The sequence below is a fragment of the Eurosta solidaginis genome, chromosome 3 (assembly GCF_040869045.1).
Source record: "Eurosta solidaginis isolate ZX-2024a chromosome 3, ASM4086904v1, whole genome shotgun sequence".
Lineage (NCBI taxonomy): Eukaryota > Metazoa > Arthropoda > Insecta > Diptera > Tephritidae > Eurosta > Eurosta solidaginis.
Window position 1 is genome coordinate 2,451,759 of NC_090321.1, and position 18,145 is coordinate 2,469,903.

The window sequence follows — 18,145 nt, forward strand, 5'->3', positions numbered from 1 at the left end:
CTCGATTTCTCGGGTCGCGAAAATCTCGCTTGTATTCGATAAGAAATCGTAAGCTCTAATTGAAACTAAAAAGGAAGCTACAGACTCAATTCTGCCCGGAGCTAATGTTTCAATTTCCTTCATGGGAACGGAATTACTATGCCTCTTCCATATACTACCTTTACTGGTTTTAGTTGCTAGATTAGTTTTAAACTCCCCAACTTTTATTTATATAAGGATTTCGTTCCAGTGAACGATCTTCTTCTAGTGAAATTTGCCGTAATCTTATTTGTATTCAACCTTATTTAGTTCCCTTAATTAGCAATGATGCATCAAGTCGAAACTAACTGGTCCATTTGCGCATTCTGATTTTTCGAGATAAAGTCAAGTGTGCGCCGTAGTGTGGTGGTAGCGTTCCCCGTCTACCGCACAGAAGGTTCTGCGCTCAATGTCTGGGCAAAGCAACATCAAAAATTTAGAAAAAAATTGTTCCATTAGAAAAAAAACAAAAAGGTCGGCTCATTGCAGTGAGTTGACAAACATGCCGTGTGTATTTTTACCATGAAAAGTTTCCAGCGAAAGGTCATCTGTCATGGAGCTGCCGTTCGGAGTTGGATAAAATATGTTCGTTTCGTCCCGCCAATTTGAAGGAAAATTAAAAAGGAGAACGACGCCGGGGTAAATTGCTTAATACTTATTTTAAGCTAAACGAGACCAACTGAACCCTAACACTTACATGTGTATATACCTTGTGTGCGTATGTAAAATGTACATGCAAAGTATTTTCAAATGTATGTACATATGTATTTGTATGCATTTTTTATTGATGTTTTTTTTTTTAATTTTGTGGGGGCACACGCCAAACATTGCGTAGATGCCGGCATCAAATTTAACCACAAGAGCTCGTGTCATACGTACTAGAACAAAAAAGTCTTTTTAAATATTTGTATTCTAGATAAAATTCCCGACAGACATCAAATAAAGTTTTTGCAAGCGTTTGTAAACTCGACTCGCAATATAAAGCTCTGCAACTTGTTGCACAATGGTATCTGATTAGAATTAGAAGTTATGATTTACTTAAAAGTCTAGTAGCTCTTGTTTTTTGTCAAAATGGCCTTGGACTTCTGGGAAACAACCTTCTTTAAATATTTTGTTTGTGTGAATTTGTCTACGTAGGAGCTAATCTACTCTTAATAATCGTGTAGAAAAAAAGTTTGAAATTTGGTAAGGAGCATTCCTATTATATTCCACCACAGACGATTCTACGTACCGAAATAACTTTAGTTGTACTAGACTAATGATTGTCATTTCAGTACAACCCTGTGTACTTACGGTCCAAGTAGTCATCCTCGGAATAGCTCCATAGAGCTAGACTTCTTACTCTCCCGATCAGTTGTGATCGTTGTATAATTCTCCTATATACGCAACCAACAACGCCGATAACCCCGGCACATGTCGTGCGTATTTGGCGCTAAGTCAACGCATGCAACAATAAACTCTCAGAGAAAGAATCATATACGTACGTGCTCCTGCCATGTTAATTGGACTACATATTTTAAATCAATGTGGAAAAAATTCCAAATCAGGAGCCTCAACGTGAAACGTGGAACCCGTGCCTAACCATACAAAAGATAATAACAACCGATTTCTTCTAATGTCGTCCACCAATTTATTTACGTGTGATCAAGAGAAACACCCGAAAGCCAAGCTTAGATAAAGTGTCAGACACAGACACCTGTCCGGAAGGCCAGGTTCAATACTCATTGTTCTAAACGAATGAAGAACAAGGCTCCCCAAGTGACTTTCTAGACAACGCACTGTGTATAGCCTACCTCACCTAATAAAACCACTATTTAGCTCTACTTCGCACCCTAGCCCACCCCCGCGAAATTTCTGGCTTTTCTAAGAAGCTTGAGATTTTACATATGCATGTAGGTACATAAATGTGTAAACAAATATATCCAACTGGATATTCACTTGTGTATTTATTTCATTATATTCTTGGTACGCCTGAGGGCCGGTAAAATTCCATAGTCTCGGTGCAGTTGTTCGGTGAGTGCATGTGCATATGGAAATTTACAACGCATGGTTCCTTCACTTTAAATTAATTTTTTTTAACTATTTTTTTAGTTATTCATAAACCTACAATAGTTTGTTTGTAAACTGTTAAAACGAGCCAAATTCCAATAAAAACAAATTTAACAACAACAAATAAAAATAATCACACACCGGCCTATGTAAATGTATGTGCATACATTAGACAGCTTGACAAAAAAAGCTATTTTTTGTTATCAAAAATTTTTTTCGTGGGTGAAAATTAATTGTCATGATATCAAGTAATGTTTGCCATTTTGTGTTCATTTATGTGCATATGTATATTTCCGTTTTATTATTTCCAGTTGTTTCACATGCTGTGGCATTACAAATTGACGAAACGCCAGTTGGCAAACGAAAAAATGTTGACAAGTGGTGTTTCGTTGGCTATTAGGCAATTAACATTCTCACTTATTTGTTGAAAAACGAAAAACGCTTCCTTGTCAAAACAGACGGCAAACGCGTTTGTTTTTTCATTAAAATGACAACGTTTACCGTAAAATTTGACCTAGTGAAATCAGGCCTAAGTCGCACTTTTCTATTTTCGTTCCTTTTTTTTGAACGATTAATAATTTTTGTTGGGCGCTCCTTACGTATTGTATATTAGTGATTCCTTAACAATTAATAACCAAAAATCCAGTTCCATATGAAGTGCATCCAAAAATTGTTTATATGGGAAACATATTGTAATCAGTCTAATGTACATCTACATATGTACACATCCAAACAAACGAAAAGTGGGGGATCGTCAGTGAGGTGCTCTCCGCTGAAGTTGACACGTTGAAGTTGCCACCACCTCGCTGGCAGCCATAGCTGGTTGCACGCCATTTGTGTGGCAGCTAATACTGAACGTATTGCTTTTGTCAGTGGCGGAATGTTCTGGATATTTCTTCCGCTCTCATGATATTAAAATAAGTTAAGTGTGTGAGACAAAGTTGCCAGAGGAAAAAAATATCTTATTGGAGATTGAAACCTGAAAGAAGTCTTTTAAAGACCTAAAAGTTTTCACCCATCGCATGATAAAATCTTGGATGTATTTTATAAGTACTTACGGAATTGCTGGTAAAGTATTTCGTACACAACACCGTCGTGGTTGTATAAATAGGAAAATTTATTTTCGAAACTTCCAACATTTATATTTAAAATCAATCATAAGTATGATGTAATGAAAGTAAGTCAAAACCACAAAAAATACGACCGCAAACCGCGCTATCGCGGATTCAGACTTATTATCGCGCTCGTATTATATGATAGACTAAATTTCAAATTTAACGCACTGATTTGAATTTATCAGTGCGATTTCAGACCTGGTACATCTGCTATCGACCTACTATACGCCAAATACTGGAGAAGACTTTCGATAAAAGAATCGACACGCACCATCTTATTTTCAACTTCAAAACAGCTTTTGACAGTGGAAAAATTAGTTGCTGAAGTTGAATTCCCTGCAAAGCGTATGAAGTTCTGACAAATGACATTAAGAAATAATTTGTAAAAAACCTTCACGAGGCTTTAGGCAAGGCAACTCCCTATGGTGCGATTTCTAGCAGCATATCTAAACTAATCTAATCATTAGCGTGCAAGTGGTGACATGCTGGTGACGTTGACATCGTTAGTCTTAAGTTCCGCCTTCTCTAGATTGGACAAAGAGGCGAAAAGAGTAGATAATGCGATTAACAAAGTCAAATGAAGTACTTGGGAACGTCAAAGAAAGTATCGCTGCATTCGCTTCTTGGTATTTACGTCTATGTTGACATATGTAGATAAATTTGAGACGATGAAGAACTTTGGACCAAAAAGCCAACCTAATAAAAAGGCACTGCAGCAGTTTTCTGTTAAAAATGTCTCAGCCACATATAAATTGTGTGAGAGAAATTGAATTTCGCTTTAACATTTGTATACATGTTTGACATTGTACCAACGCATTTTTATTTCGGTTAGGGCAAAAAAAGTCGATTATTTGCGTGCGATAGAAAACTGCAGTGCATTTTTATTGTAATAAGCATTAAAAGTGTAAGTTCTCTATAAATCTCCCATAATACCTCTTCTTATGTAGGGCTCGAAATCATGGACGGTGACGAGATAAGATGGTTTGGCCCTTTCAATATTCAAGAGTAACCTTTTCCGGAAGATTTATGGTGCTGTCCGCGATGCCAACGAAGCTTTTAACCGACACGTCCCGACACGAATCTTCAGGAGAAAGAAATTCAAAGCGTCTTAGGATATTTGAAATGCAATTTTTGGAAATCTAAAAATCTTACCATAATTAGCTCATTTTTAAAAAATCTGAACTAATGGCAGCGCTGGTGTGAGCATGCTGAAGATGCTAATGGTTTTCCATTATGTAATTGAATCATGCAAACGATCTCGCCAAATGTGTGTACGCACTGATTGCACTTGACTAGGAGCGGAGCTTAGAACATGTGTCCGCTTGTAAACTTAAGTATATACATTAACGTATAGCTTCTCCAAACCCAATTGTCAACCTCACCTATCTGCGGCGAATCCTGTTTCACTAACAGACGAGGCTCTGGCGACCCCAAGCTCCTCGTGGAACTTGGGGTGGGAAGGGAGGAATGGCCTGAAGGTTTAATGTGGCCTTATAAATCGTTCCCGAGATGGTCAGACTAGCACCTTAATGGTGCTGTGTTACCGGAGCGTACCGGATCTGTATCCGGCAAAGGACCATCACATCGATAACACTCCCCAAAGCCTTCGGGGAGCAACCTTATCGGTACAAAAACAACAACCTGTGCTAATCGGATACAGGACAGGACAGCTGGTTGCCATTCTTATAGCTTGAGCAATTTTTATTTAAAGGGGGGCAATTGCAATTTCGTAGGACATCACACTGTTAAAAGTGTCAGTTGAAAGCACCGCGAGAAGACAGAGTTAGAACAAGTGGTCCCATAATACAAAAGTTCTGCGATAGTTCGAAACTAGTGGCATTCGCTGCTGGATATATATGTATGTATATACATTATATGTTATGTTAATATCTATTTTTCAAGTGACTCTCCATTCGAATGGGAGTTCGACTTTATCATTGGGGTTGACCTTAACATTCACATCCTATGACCTATGAAATTCTTAGACAACTATAAATATTTCAATTTCTACTACAAATAGCGCGGTGGGTTTGACTCTAAATCTGAAACTTTATTATAGGTACTACATACATATATTACTAAATCAAATCTGGTTTGAAATTTGGACTACATATGTCGGTTTGCACATGCGATATCCCAGTTTTTAACCAGAGAAGTCTTTACTTCTCTTAAAAGAATTGTGCGGTCCGTCGACAGGTTCCTAGCACAAGTACTGTTGATCAGAGTCGTTTACCCAAGGCCAGGGCGCGTTTGTTAAGGGCAATTATAACAGTGTATCACAACATACAGAAAAGTGTACGTCTTGTAGTAGATTATAGTTACCAGGGTAGGGTTATCTACGTAAGTTAAATATACTGTATTTTTCAAAATTATTTTTATTTTACTTTACTTTTAATGTTCTTTCAGAATGGATATTTTCAAGTCAATTATTTTAGAATTAAAAAAAAAATTTGAATATCGAATAAATTTTTAACAAAAATATAGTTTAACACCATGGTTCAACAATATGGTTGGCTCATCCGTACAATAACAAAATATGTCTGTTCAAATTGTCAAAATCTGTGTATTGGTGTTGGTGCGAATGGTATGGAATGGAAACATAAAACTTAGCAGTTTTTGTATGTATAAGAAGATGTTGCCAATGTGTTGGTTCCATTTTGGGTTTGGCATCTCCTTTTGACAATCCCATCGACCATGCAATGAAATAAATAAAATCAGCTGATGAGATAAGCCAACCATATAATTGAACCATGGTTTAACACTATATAACCAGCACAATTAAATCTGCTGCTACTAGAATTATCTTCCCCAGCATAAGACAAAAGAAGATTCACTTAGTTTCGAATTGCCAGCAAATTATTTTCATGCAGACAAAAGGGATATAGCCCAAAAGAGAGATGGTGTGTTGATTATTATATAGTGGGTCTTCTCTAGGATTTGACGTATCCTGAAAATCAGTTTGATACTAGATTTACCAGGTCAAAACGTACACTGACATTTAACAGTGGGCTTCGCTATCTCGCATCATATGCTTGGTGGAACGTTATATGCGATATTGAACAGGCTTATTCAGCGGTAATTGGTGGGGTTTGTGGGATCGCTTTTTTTATGGATTGCGGAAAGCACACTTTAATTCCAATCAGCAAGCATGCGCTCGTCCGACCATATTTTGCATAATAGTGAATTCTACTATTAAGAGTGACAGTTTTGGGTTGGCCAGCACTGCTCGATAGTTGTCCAATGTGTGCGTACATATCACATTTTTAATAATTCTATGGTTCATTGTCACCATTCGAAGTAATTTGTTACTGTCTAGTAGTTTTCCTACAATGTAGGTATAAAATATTTGCAAACGAAAAGCGAACAAGTGAATGTTTGCATTAAATGAAAGAAATCGAAAACAAAACATATAAAGGAAGTTCGGAGTTTTGTGAATTTGATTTGCAAACAAAGCTACGGATCGTGATCAACTTTTTCGCTTAACATTTTTTCCCAGCTCATTCAGTTTAGTATTGAAGGTTGCTGATTATGTTCCGCAAAAATGATAGCGAATGCCTGAAAATGAATACCAAATCCCGAAACAAGAGGGCGAACGGAAGCTCTTTCGCGGACAGAGTTGAGAAAAGTAGTGGCTTTAGCTCGAGATAGGTATTTTTATAACTTAAAAAAATTAAGGATGAGTTAAATCTTAATGTTAACTGGTCCACAATCAGAAAGAAGTTGATAGCAGCTAAACTTTTTAGCAGAAGTCCAAGAAGTGCGCCCCTACTTAAACAACCGGAATTAAATTTGCCGAACAGCATCTGCACTGGCCAGTCGAAAAATGGCGCAACATTTTATGGTGCAATGATTTGGCTTGAGAGGGCGTCGAGACTATGTACGGAGCCCAGAAAATGCTTCTTTTGAGCCCAGATATGTTTCCTGCACGATATAAGACATGAGGTAGCAAAATCAATGTTCTCAATCAATTCTTCTCTTACTACTATGGCACAGGTCCGCTTTATTTGATAGAAGAGAATATCTACTATGCTACCACACGCAGATGGGAAGCTGCCACTGAAATGAGTTTATAAATAAGGCGATGACCCTAAGCATACCAGCAATTTGGCAAAAAATTGTTTTGTTTCAAATGGAGATGAGGTCATTGACTGACCGGCGCAGTCCCGTGACCGTAACCCCATAGAGAATCTTTGGACAGAGGTCAAGCGATAAGTAGGGAAAGATAATCCTTCAAATACGTAACAGCTGTGGGGTGTTGTAAAGAAGGCTTTTGGTGGATTCCATGCCGAGGATATCCGCAGCTGTATTGTCCAGTAATGGCCATTCGACAAAGTGAATTAACTTTCTAAGGTTGTATGTACTAAATACTGATATTAGCCGTACTTTTTTTACATCTATAGACGTTTACGCTTAAACTTTATATGGACTGCTAAGCGTCAAACTTTAAATAGACCTCTGAAATTGCTGCGCATAAAATTTGTACTACTAAATTTCAATACGCATTATACTCAGATGTAACTGAAATATGTGTCTATGTTTCACCCACTAATTCTATGTATTCTATGCGTGTCCACTATTCATCGCAACTAATTCAGCTATATGTTATACATTATGGCCACCAGAGGTTTGTGTCTCCGATTTTAGGTACACCCTGTTCTGTAGCTAGTTATTTATCCACTGCCGGTAGATAGCATGAGCCAAGATCTACCATTCCGGAGTTGTTGTACTTGTAATCGAATTTGAAAAAAAGTTTGATGACGTAGCGCTTTTGAAATATTTGGATTTATTACATTTCTCTCATATTTCGCTACCAGTGTTCGGAGTATTTAAAACTGTTACCTGAGTAAACGACGACGCCGGAGTAAAAATTATATTTTCGGAGTATTTTTTCTTCTTCGGGCGAACAACTACATCAAATTTATTTGGTGGCTTGGCAAACCTTTCGATTGTGTTTCTGCCATGAAATGTTTCTCAGAAAAAAAGTTATCTGCCTTATCAGATTCACAAGGAGTCCGTCTAAAACATATAGGATGACCAATTATGGTACCCATTAGCACACCACATTCTGGAAGAAAAGTGGGCTCCATCTCCCCGGACATTTATCGAGAAAAAATATTATTATTTTCGGTTTACCATACATATTTCATGGTCTTTTAATGACGGAAGGTTTCAAGACCGGGGCAGATTCCTGCAGGAACGATAATGGCGACTTGGTAACTGACGAACAGAGTGTGGGGGATTGCGAACCCGATCACCGATGATGAAAAACAGGCTGCGGCATCCAACTATGGCGAAGTGAGAATGCCAATATCTCCGGTAAAAAATCACAAGGTGCCAGGTAATGAGGGTAAGACGAACTATTTGCTGTCATCGTGGCCCTTGTAGCCATGTCACTGTTGACGGATATAAATTCAAGACTGTGAAGGATTTTGTCTATTTGAGAAGCAGCATTAAAAGCAAAAACAATGTTGGCCTAGAAATCAAACGGAGAATAACTCTTGCCAACAAGTGCTTCTTTAGGCAATTGAAAAGTAAAGTCCTCTCTCGACGAACAAAAATCTCGCTCTACAAATCACATCAAGTTCTCCAGAAGATTTATAGTCCTGTCCGTGATGCCGACGGCGAGTATCGAAAGAGGTATAATGATGAGCTATATGAGCTTTTCGCAGATCTGACGATACTGCAGCGAATAAAATCAGAAAGCTTCGCTAGCTAGGCCATGTTATGCGGATGGACGAATACGCTCCGGCCAAGAAAGAAACTAACCGCAGTTTGCAAGCAGGGGAAAGTGAAGACCTTCACTGAGTTGGAAGAGGCAGTTGGAGGAAAATTTGACCCCGCTTGGTGCTCCCATCTGGCGACTGTTATCGCAAAATAGGGTTAGCTGACCTCACTCACTGAAGGTACTTCGTTTTTATATAAAACTTCAAGAAGAGCTGTATGTTGAATTTTGGCAGGATTTACAGATCGCGTCCGGACACATATTTTTTCTTATATTTTACTCCTATTTTCATTCCGTGCGAAAAAAAAAAAAAACTGTAAGTAAAATGTGAACAAATATGTCAGCCAATCCTCACTTGTAAACAATCAGCTTTTCATACGTATGCAATAAAAACTTCAACAAAAAGATATTAGGTAGTAATACTATTTAGCCTTCAACTTGACCCAAATAAACCTTTGAGATAAAAAATGTAGTAGGAGGTAAGAGCGGAGCAAAATACTCCGATTGGAATAAAGTCTGAACACTGCGTCAGCAATGAAACATGTTGTCAAAAGCATGACGTCACGCCGAGAAAATTTATTTCACAGCTAACTATGATTTTTTGCTCTCTCATTTCTTAAAGCGGGATCTGTTTATTGGTTCATGAGTAGATAGGTCTCCTAAGCATTATCTAAGCGAGGATAAGCGTTTTTTTACGCGCAAACGTAAAAGTATACGCGTGTTAAAAAAAACACGGCTAATAATAATCACAGCTTAAACTCATAGTTTAACACATTTTTATTAATCTAACAAAAAAAACATTTATTTTATTTACAAACTTAACCATACTCCATGCAAGCTTTAAGATGGACAAATTAAACTAAACAAAGAATAAAACTGAAAAGGACCTTGGACCTTGAAATCCTGCTTACTTGGCACTGCTTTATTTCGAAAACAGTTGTACTTATCATCGTAGGAGAATTGGAACGGGAGTTTATCCAGTTGTTGTTGTTTATCACGTGAAGTGGTCTGATGAACTTCTACTTATGCAGGTTTAGAACTTTAAGTCTAAATTCTAAACCATTAATCTTTTTAAGCAGTTTTTTTTACCTTTTTTGTACAATATTTTAAACCTTCAAATTTACTAAAGCTATTTAAAATATTATTTCGTTTTGATTTTAAACCGTATAGGAGCAATTATAAAAACAATCAATAAAAAAAAAATTTCTTAAATTTTGGTTTCAGCATTAAACATGCAGGTCCCGCCAATTCGTAGGAAAAATTATGTGTAAGCACGACGCAAATATTTTATTTTATTCAAATGATAATTTCAACAGCTATTATAAGGCCTTGAAGAGAGGCAGGTAATCTCGAAATAACTTCTAATTGATTATGGTTGCTATTTTATTTACCTTTTTTGTGTTATTTGCCTTAATCATCGTCAACCTAAAACTCTGATGCCTCATTAAGTAGGTGTTTCTTGAATGTTGTTTCTTCTATGTTGTCTCTACTATCTCAATACGATCGCTCGCACATTCTAAAGAAGATCACTTCACCATCTGCTTCATGACAGATCAACTGATTGGCATACTGTCACACAATGTGCCCAGTTTCCTTATTAAAGCCCGGGTTTTTAATGCAGGGTTTAGCTCCACTTAAAGGTTAATGGAGTTTAACCTTACCCTTTGATGGATAACATAAAATTTTGATGCTCATCTTAGTTTGAGCGGCCATAGTGCTAGGGTTCAACTTTATTAAACTTAAACTGGAGTTTAAACTTGCACATAAAAATCTGGCCTAATAAATAAAAGTTGTAAGCTTGAGCGAATTGAATAAATATATTTATTTAAAATTTGTAATTGGTGCGTATTGTGTAAATAAGAAAATCGGAAGTTTAATAGTCTGGGGTTGAAATAGAAACCAAATATAGACTGCACTTGAGTTGAAATTTTAAATCAGAACCACCTTCAGTGAGCCCAAATTGACAATTACCTGCAAGGTCTCAATCTCGAAGCATATTTGGTTTGGTGATACATGTGACTACTGTAACTTCTACCTTCGATGGTTAATAAAACAGCAGAAACGTCCGGATTAATTAACTTAGTACTTTATTTTTCAGTCTTCAATCTAATCATGAACCGGAAGTCCACCATCTTCTCTTTCCTTTACAGTGATCTATTTTTGCTTATTCTATTAATTAGTTGACATGGTTGCATTTATGATCTTACAACTCGGCCAACCTGAAACTGTATCGACCTCGATACATTATATTAATTTCTATTTTCACTGTCGTACATTTCTTAATCTGATACAATTCGCTATTTGTGTTCATAATTACAGCTCGCACTGTATTGACCTTGATACATTATAACTTAATTTCTATCTTCACTATCGTACATTTCTTAATCTAATACCTAATCTAAATCTAATACCTAATCTAATACAATTCTTTATTTGTGTTCAGAGTTACAGCTCGGCCAATCTGACACTGTAATCGACCTCGATACATTATAACTTAATTTCTAACAAATATTAGTCTGGTTCTACTATGAAATATCTTCTTTGAAAATGGCTCACTAATACCTTCAACTCATCAAGTGTTTTGGCCGGTAACAGTAGATGTGCATTTGGCACTACATTACCTATGCCGTCTATTATGAAATCCATGATTTCTGTTTCGCATATGTTTGCCCGTTTTCCTATTGCCTGCATCAATAGAACGTAGCAATGTAATGACTCGCTCTTTTTGTCCCACTTGCGTCTTGCCAACATTTTATAAACTTCGTTCCTCTGTATCGGCACATCAAATTCCATCGTAAGGCCCTTTTTTAACTCGGCATAGCTTAACGCTTTGGTGGTGGTAAGGAAAACTTTGGCTGTTCCCACCAGGCAGCGACGAAGAGCCAGCAATTTAAATCGTTCGTCTACTCTTGACGACTCCATTACTTCTTCGAAGTCTTGAAGAAAATGTTCCACCGTCACTGATATATCGTCACCACTGAACTTGGAAACAGCATGCTCTATATCGGCAAAATCCAGTCTACGTTGCTGTTGTACCCCAGTACTAGCTCATAGCTCGTCGATTTCCTTCATTAATTTTAACATCTCCATACGTTTTCGTAGCGCCACCAGTTCGTCATCCACACTTATGGTTGTGGCTCTTACGTCAATTGGGGCAGAGTTTGATGGGGCAGCAGCAAAAACATCGTGAGCGGCAGGTGTTGAATTGAATTCAACCAAAACATCGGTAGTAGAGGCAAAGAGGATAGATAATCTATCCTCTTTGGCGGCAGTATGAACGGCGGTAACGGCAGTGGCGGAAGAGGAATCAATAGAAACGGCAGGGTTTATCTCAATCATTTCGTCCGGAATGTTCTCCAATTTATTTGGTTCGGAATGGTATTCATCGTATTTGCGCAGCTATTATATCCCACGCCAACTATATTTTGCAGTAATCTGCATAATTGTATAATGTTGGCAGTAGGAGGGAAATCCACATTATTTTCAGTTAAAACTTTGACAATGTTCTCTCGAGCATCCATTTTACAAACTAGTTGTTTATAATAGTGCGCGAGGCTCGTTAACACACCTGAGATGTAACTTCTACCTTCGATGGTTAATAAAACAGCAGAAACGTCCGGATTAGTTAACTTAGTACTTTATTTTTCAGTCTTCAATCCAATCCAATCATGAACCGGAAGTCCACCATCTTCTCTTTCCTTTACAGTGATCTATTTTTGCTTATTCTATTAATTAGTTGACATGGTTGCATTTATGATCTTACACTACAAAAGTTTTGGATTGAGTTACTCAAACTTCTACTAGAAAATTTGAGAAAGGTCCTTTTTTCTGAAACATTCTTGATCTCGACCATGGAGATTCCTGTGGAGCATGAGGACTGCGCCTTTTGGCCTTTTAATTTTAAAGCGTTTGCTTTTTTTAGAGGAGAAGCATTGTGTTTTGAATCGAAGAGTAAAAAAAATGTGATTTCAGTTACGATTACAGTTATAGTTACAGATTGTACGGTTGGCTCCATTTACGGTAAAGATTATGATTACCGCTATTGCTTTACTTGTTTCTAAGTAATTGCGCCTTATTTTCTGGCTGATCACGCATCGTTTGAGTGCTGAAATGAGAAAATTTCTTAACCATGTTTTGCAATAACGTGGCTTCGTACACAAACGATTTGATATAAAAAAAATTGTTTTCTTATAAGGGCGGTTAATCAGTATCACGTGCTCATTCATTTAAAACTTTTTCGTTTATAGTGCACGTCATGAAAATGGAGTCATCGTTCTTTGAGCCTAAATTGCCTAGGCGAAGTCATACCTGTTTCGCGTTCTGTTGCCGGCAATACCACAAGGAACTTACTGTTTTTATACTGTTTATAAACATCATGCCACAATACTTTTTGTTTTCTAAGTTGCCGATTATGTCAAAGTTTATATGCCACTTGTAGTTCAAATGATCCGTCATAATCTTCAATCGGACGTTGATACAGGGCCGGATTAACAAGTAGCCAGAATAGGTAGTTGCCTTACTCTTACAAACATAAAATTCTAGAGAGTGAAAGAAAAATATAATCACAACTGAAAATAAATTTTACTCAAATAAATAAAACTCAAATGACCGCATTCAAAAGGCGACGACCGACAAACTAGACAAGGTTCCTAAAAAGGACATTTCCGACTCATTTGACAAATTGTATGAGCGTGCAAAGAAGTGTATCGAAGTGAAAGGAAAGTATATTGAATAATAAAAAAGGTTTATATCTTTTCTTCAGTTGGAAGGTCATACTGGTGAAAGTCTAGCGAATCAAACTTTAAAGTTTCTTACTGAAGACTGTGGTTTAGATATTCAAAAATGTAGAGGACAATAATACGACACCGCATTAAACATGTCCGGGAAGTATAAAGGTGTGCAAGGAAAAATATTGAGTTTGAATGAGAATACGATCCATGTTCCCTGCTCCGCGCATTCCCTTAATTTGGTTGGAGAGCATGCTGTGAAGTGCTGTTTTTATGCAGTAGATTTTTCGCCATTATGCAGACGTTATATAATTTTTTTCCGCTTCCATCTGTCGTTGGGGCTGTATTAAAAAATAAAATAAACAATGAGAAAACTTTGAAGACATTGTCAACTACACGCTGGGAAGCACATTCGAATGCGGCGAATGCAGTTTATGATTCATTTGATATCATATTAGAAGCTCAAGAAATCATTGCTCATGATGAATCACAAAATACTGATACTCATTAGGAGGCGACGTGTATCGCGAATAAAATGCAAAAATTCGACTTTGGTTTCATGTTGATTTTGTGGAAACATATTTTGACTGCTATGCGTTCAGTGAGTAAGTTATTGCAAAGTGAAAAAGCAGATTTGCAAACGTTAGGTTTTTTGTACGGATTGTTAGAAGAGAGTTTAGTTTCATTCCGTGAAAAGTTCAGTGATTTCGAGGAAAAAACAAAACAATTATTACCTGGTGTAAGTTATACAGAAATCGTAAAACGTATTCGTCGTAGAAAAAACCAACCTAATGACGGAAATGCTCCAGAAGTGCAGAAGTAGAATTTTCGCCTCGCGATGATTTTAGGACACAAGGTTTCCTTGAAATCATCGACACTCTTCACAGTGAAATCAAACAACGTGCGAAAGTGTATATGGAAGTTTCAGAGAGATTTGCATTTCTCATCTACTTTTCTCTTAGTGATGGAGACCTCCACGAAGCTATAAATAACTTAGTTCGTTTTTATTCTAGAGATTTGGAAAAATGTTTCATTGTAATGAAACAATTCTAAAGTTACGTGAACTCCAGATACACTGATGCACAAAAAACTCACAGTCATTTGTATAAGATTCTAATGGAAGATCAATTAGCCGATCTATTTCCTAACACAGAAATAACTCTTCGGATTTTTTAACATTAATGATCACAAATTGTTCTGCCGAACGATCCTTCTCGCAATTAAAAAGAATCAAAGCTGCTGAAAGAGCTACAACGCGACAAGAGCGACTCGAGATGTTAGGTATACTTTGCATTGAGTCAGATTTATTGAACAAAATCGATATTAATGATATAATTGATGAATTTGCCGAAAATAAATGTAGAAAACGACATGTTTAAAATGTAGATAGTAATTTTATTGATATTATTACATTGTGACAATAAAATTTTTATGTAAGATATAAGTTTGTATTTTTTAATCGAAAAAAGAAAGGAACGGACATGAAAAAAGGGCCCCAAAATTGATGGTTGCCTAGGGCCCCGTCGAGGGTTAATCCGACCCTGCCTTGAGATATTTCAGCACTGGGGTTGCGCAAATAATAAATCAGACGAAATTTGAGAGAATTTTTAGACGCATGCACACTGAAGTCGTTTTATACATATCTTTTTAGTAAGGTGTCTGTCACCTTGATTATTGTGGCTTGTGTGGGATCCTTATTGTTCGTCTCATGTTAATAAAATTGAATGAGTTTAAAGAACCTTTACTAAATTTGCGTATCTTAAATTAAAATTGCCCTCCGGTGTGCCGGTCTAAAATATACAATATACGTCTATGCAACAATTATGCGTACATAATAGATTTTAATGCCACTATAGCTATCTTCAATTTTAATATATTCACTGATCTAAACTAACAATAGTCTGTACGGTTAACCTGCAGACTGAAGAAATGAATGAAAAATACTATCTGGGTCGAATCATTTTTACTATTTTTTTCTTAGCCCCTGAGTTGACAGTGTTACCCAAATTCTGCACTCCAGCGTATGCATTTAAGTACACATATGTATGCAGATGTACATATTAGTGCCCCATCGAACTAGAAATTTAACCCAAATCCGATCCATCATTCGAATTTTCTCATGGGGTTCTGCCCATGATTCAACCATGCCGAACACGAAATTTCATCATGAAAATTTTTTAAAGTTTTAAGAAATATGTTAAAAGTACAATAAATACTTGGCGCCATTTACCTCCAAAGAGGTTTAGGCCTAGCATGTACTCCAATTTGCGTCGTGCTGTCTTTCTAAAATTTGATAAACTGAAATAAACGAAATTTTCATTAAAAAAAAGTTGGACAAAGTGAAATACAAAACCGGTAGAGGAGTGAAGGTACCACAAAATAGCGATGTACTAACCCCACCCACGACAGAGTCGCCCACAAAAAGTGAAAAGCTGTAAACAAAAATCTGTATGCCGTACTGTTCTGTAGCCGAACCCACAACAATTACTCGGTCGGACACTAGTGGATATCTAGCATTAAGCTTAAGCTGAGTCTTTATTTTAAAATAATTTTTTAATCATAATACGGCCGCTTTAAAAAATTGCACTTCCGACTTTTTATCAGTAAAAACTTTGAATATCAGAGGCTAATAAACCAAAGTACCTACATGGAGCCGATAAAATAAAATTCTATATTGCATAGTTACATACATACATGCATACATCTTATTTTCTTTTATGGTATGAAGCATTTACACTATTCTTATTTGGTATAAATTATTTTTTATACATACATATGTATGTTTAGCAAAAAAATGCACAATTAAATTGAATACATACCTACATATATACATACATTCATTTAATGTCGTTTTCTTTTCTGAAAATAATGTCGCCCTGTTAGTTATTCCTTGCTCTATCGTGATTTTGTGTGTTGCTCTCAAAAAATAAATTCCACTGAATAAGAAAAGAGGGCTCACTGCCTACAAATAGAGCCATTTTGCACAACGCCAGCTGACCTAGTTTAAAAGTTAAAATCTTCGAGTGCAACATGAGGGTAAAATTTTTTTCAGAAAAGAAACCACGATAAGTTAAAAATCATAGTGAAATATTGCTAAAAAGCAAAAATCTGAGACACGAACAAGCATAAACTCATAGCTTTGGATAATACAATTTTTTTTATGTAATACGTTGCGTTTCCTAAAATTTAGATATCGCAAAACAAAATTTTTTTTTCAATAAGCACATTTACAAATTCAATATAATAATTTCCCTGCATGCAATAATGATGATAAAAACAATCTATGGCGCATTTGCAATAAGCGATATACTTAGTCAGTAAGTAGTTACAAAAATAAATACACAATTAAATAAGGAATGACCGTTTACAAAAAATAAACTACATACGTACAAACTATATTCATTTTCAATTATCTAAAAATTCCCATTCACTAGAACTGCCATTCGATTCTGCTGAAGGGGGTTGGGCGCTCCGTTGTGCAATGTGTGGCGGTGGTGCGGCACATGGATCACACACACGTCGAAAATCTGGCAGGAAACTATTGATTTCGTCATTCACTGGCTGCGTACTAACAAATTGCAAATGCATTCCCGATGGTGACTTATTTGATGTTGTAGCGATTTTATCATCATTAACTTGGTCATAATCTTCAAGTATACTCGCAGATCGAAAAATTGCATTACATAGGCCATCAATTGGTTCACCAGCGCTATAATCAGCAGAACATATATCATTCTCTTCTTCGTCAATGTAATATGCTATTTTGCGCGGCGTTGTTTGAACGCCAGCATCTTCTAATTTGGTTTGTTTAGGATATGCTAGTGCCAGCTCTTTAAGTGGTGTTGGTGTGGGTGTGCAAGCTGGTACCGCTGGAAATGTGTGTGTTGGCGATGGCGATGCAGAATCTATGCTGGATTGTTTGGGACCAAATGATATGCCAGCCATATTGAGTTCTTCAGCAAGACTTATGGGTTTTGTAGGGAGTGATGTTTTGCTCGTTTCCGGTGAATTGGGTGATATTGGTGTTGAGACAGAACCAGCTTTAGGTTTACTCTTAAATGTTGTCTTTAATTTGCTGAAATGTAATATGAAATTGAAACACTGTTGTTAATGAGTGATTTATGTAAGAAACTTTTGCGAAGTATAAAACAGCCCCTAGAATGGAAAATGGAAAGAGTTCAGCAACCGAAAAATGTGCTCCTACGTCTTTTTATAGTCTTGAAGTACCAAGTTGCCGGGAGATATATGGCCAGTTTGTTTGAGAACCGGGATGGGGTTTGCTATAACCTGCGTTGTTGGATGTATGTGCAAATATATGTATTACCGATATACGGAACCTACCATTTAATGATTCCATCTTTTCCATTTAATTTTGTTACTATGCAAATTAATAGCTAAACCTTTGGACTATTATAAAGCGAAAAAGATTTTGATATTTTTTTAACTTTTCGATGCATACAACATAATTTTTAATCATTATAGAGATAATGGATTATCGCGGTTGACAATCTACT

The 18,145-nt window shown here is 36.6% G+C and overlaps 1 protein-coding gene across 1 annotated transcript in view; it reads right to left on the reverse strand.

Annotated features, from left to right (window-relative positions):
* Positions 1–11,009: 11,009 nt before the first annotated feature.
* LOC137243095 (WD repeat-containing protein CG11141) overlaps positions 11,010–18,145 on the reverse strand; it is a 43,879-nt gene continuing 36,743 nt past the window's right edge. Inside the window, exon 5 of the mRNA XM_067770313.1 lies at positions 11,010–17,706. Within this exon, the coding sequence (XP_067626414.1) occupies positions 17,037–17,706 (670 nt within the window). The 3' untranslated portion in view covers positions 11,010–17,036. The remainder of the gene's footprint in view (positions 17,707–18,145) is intronic.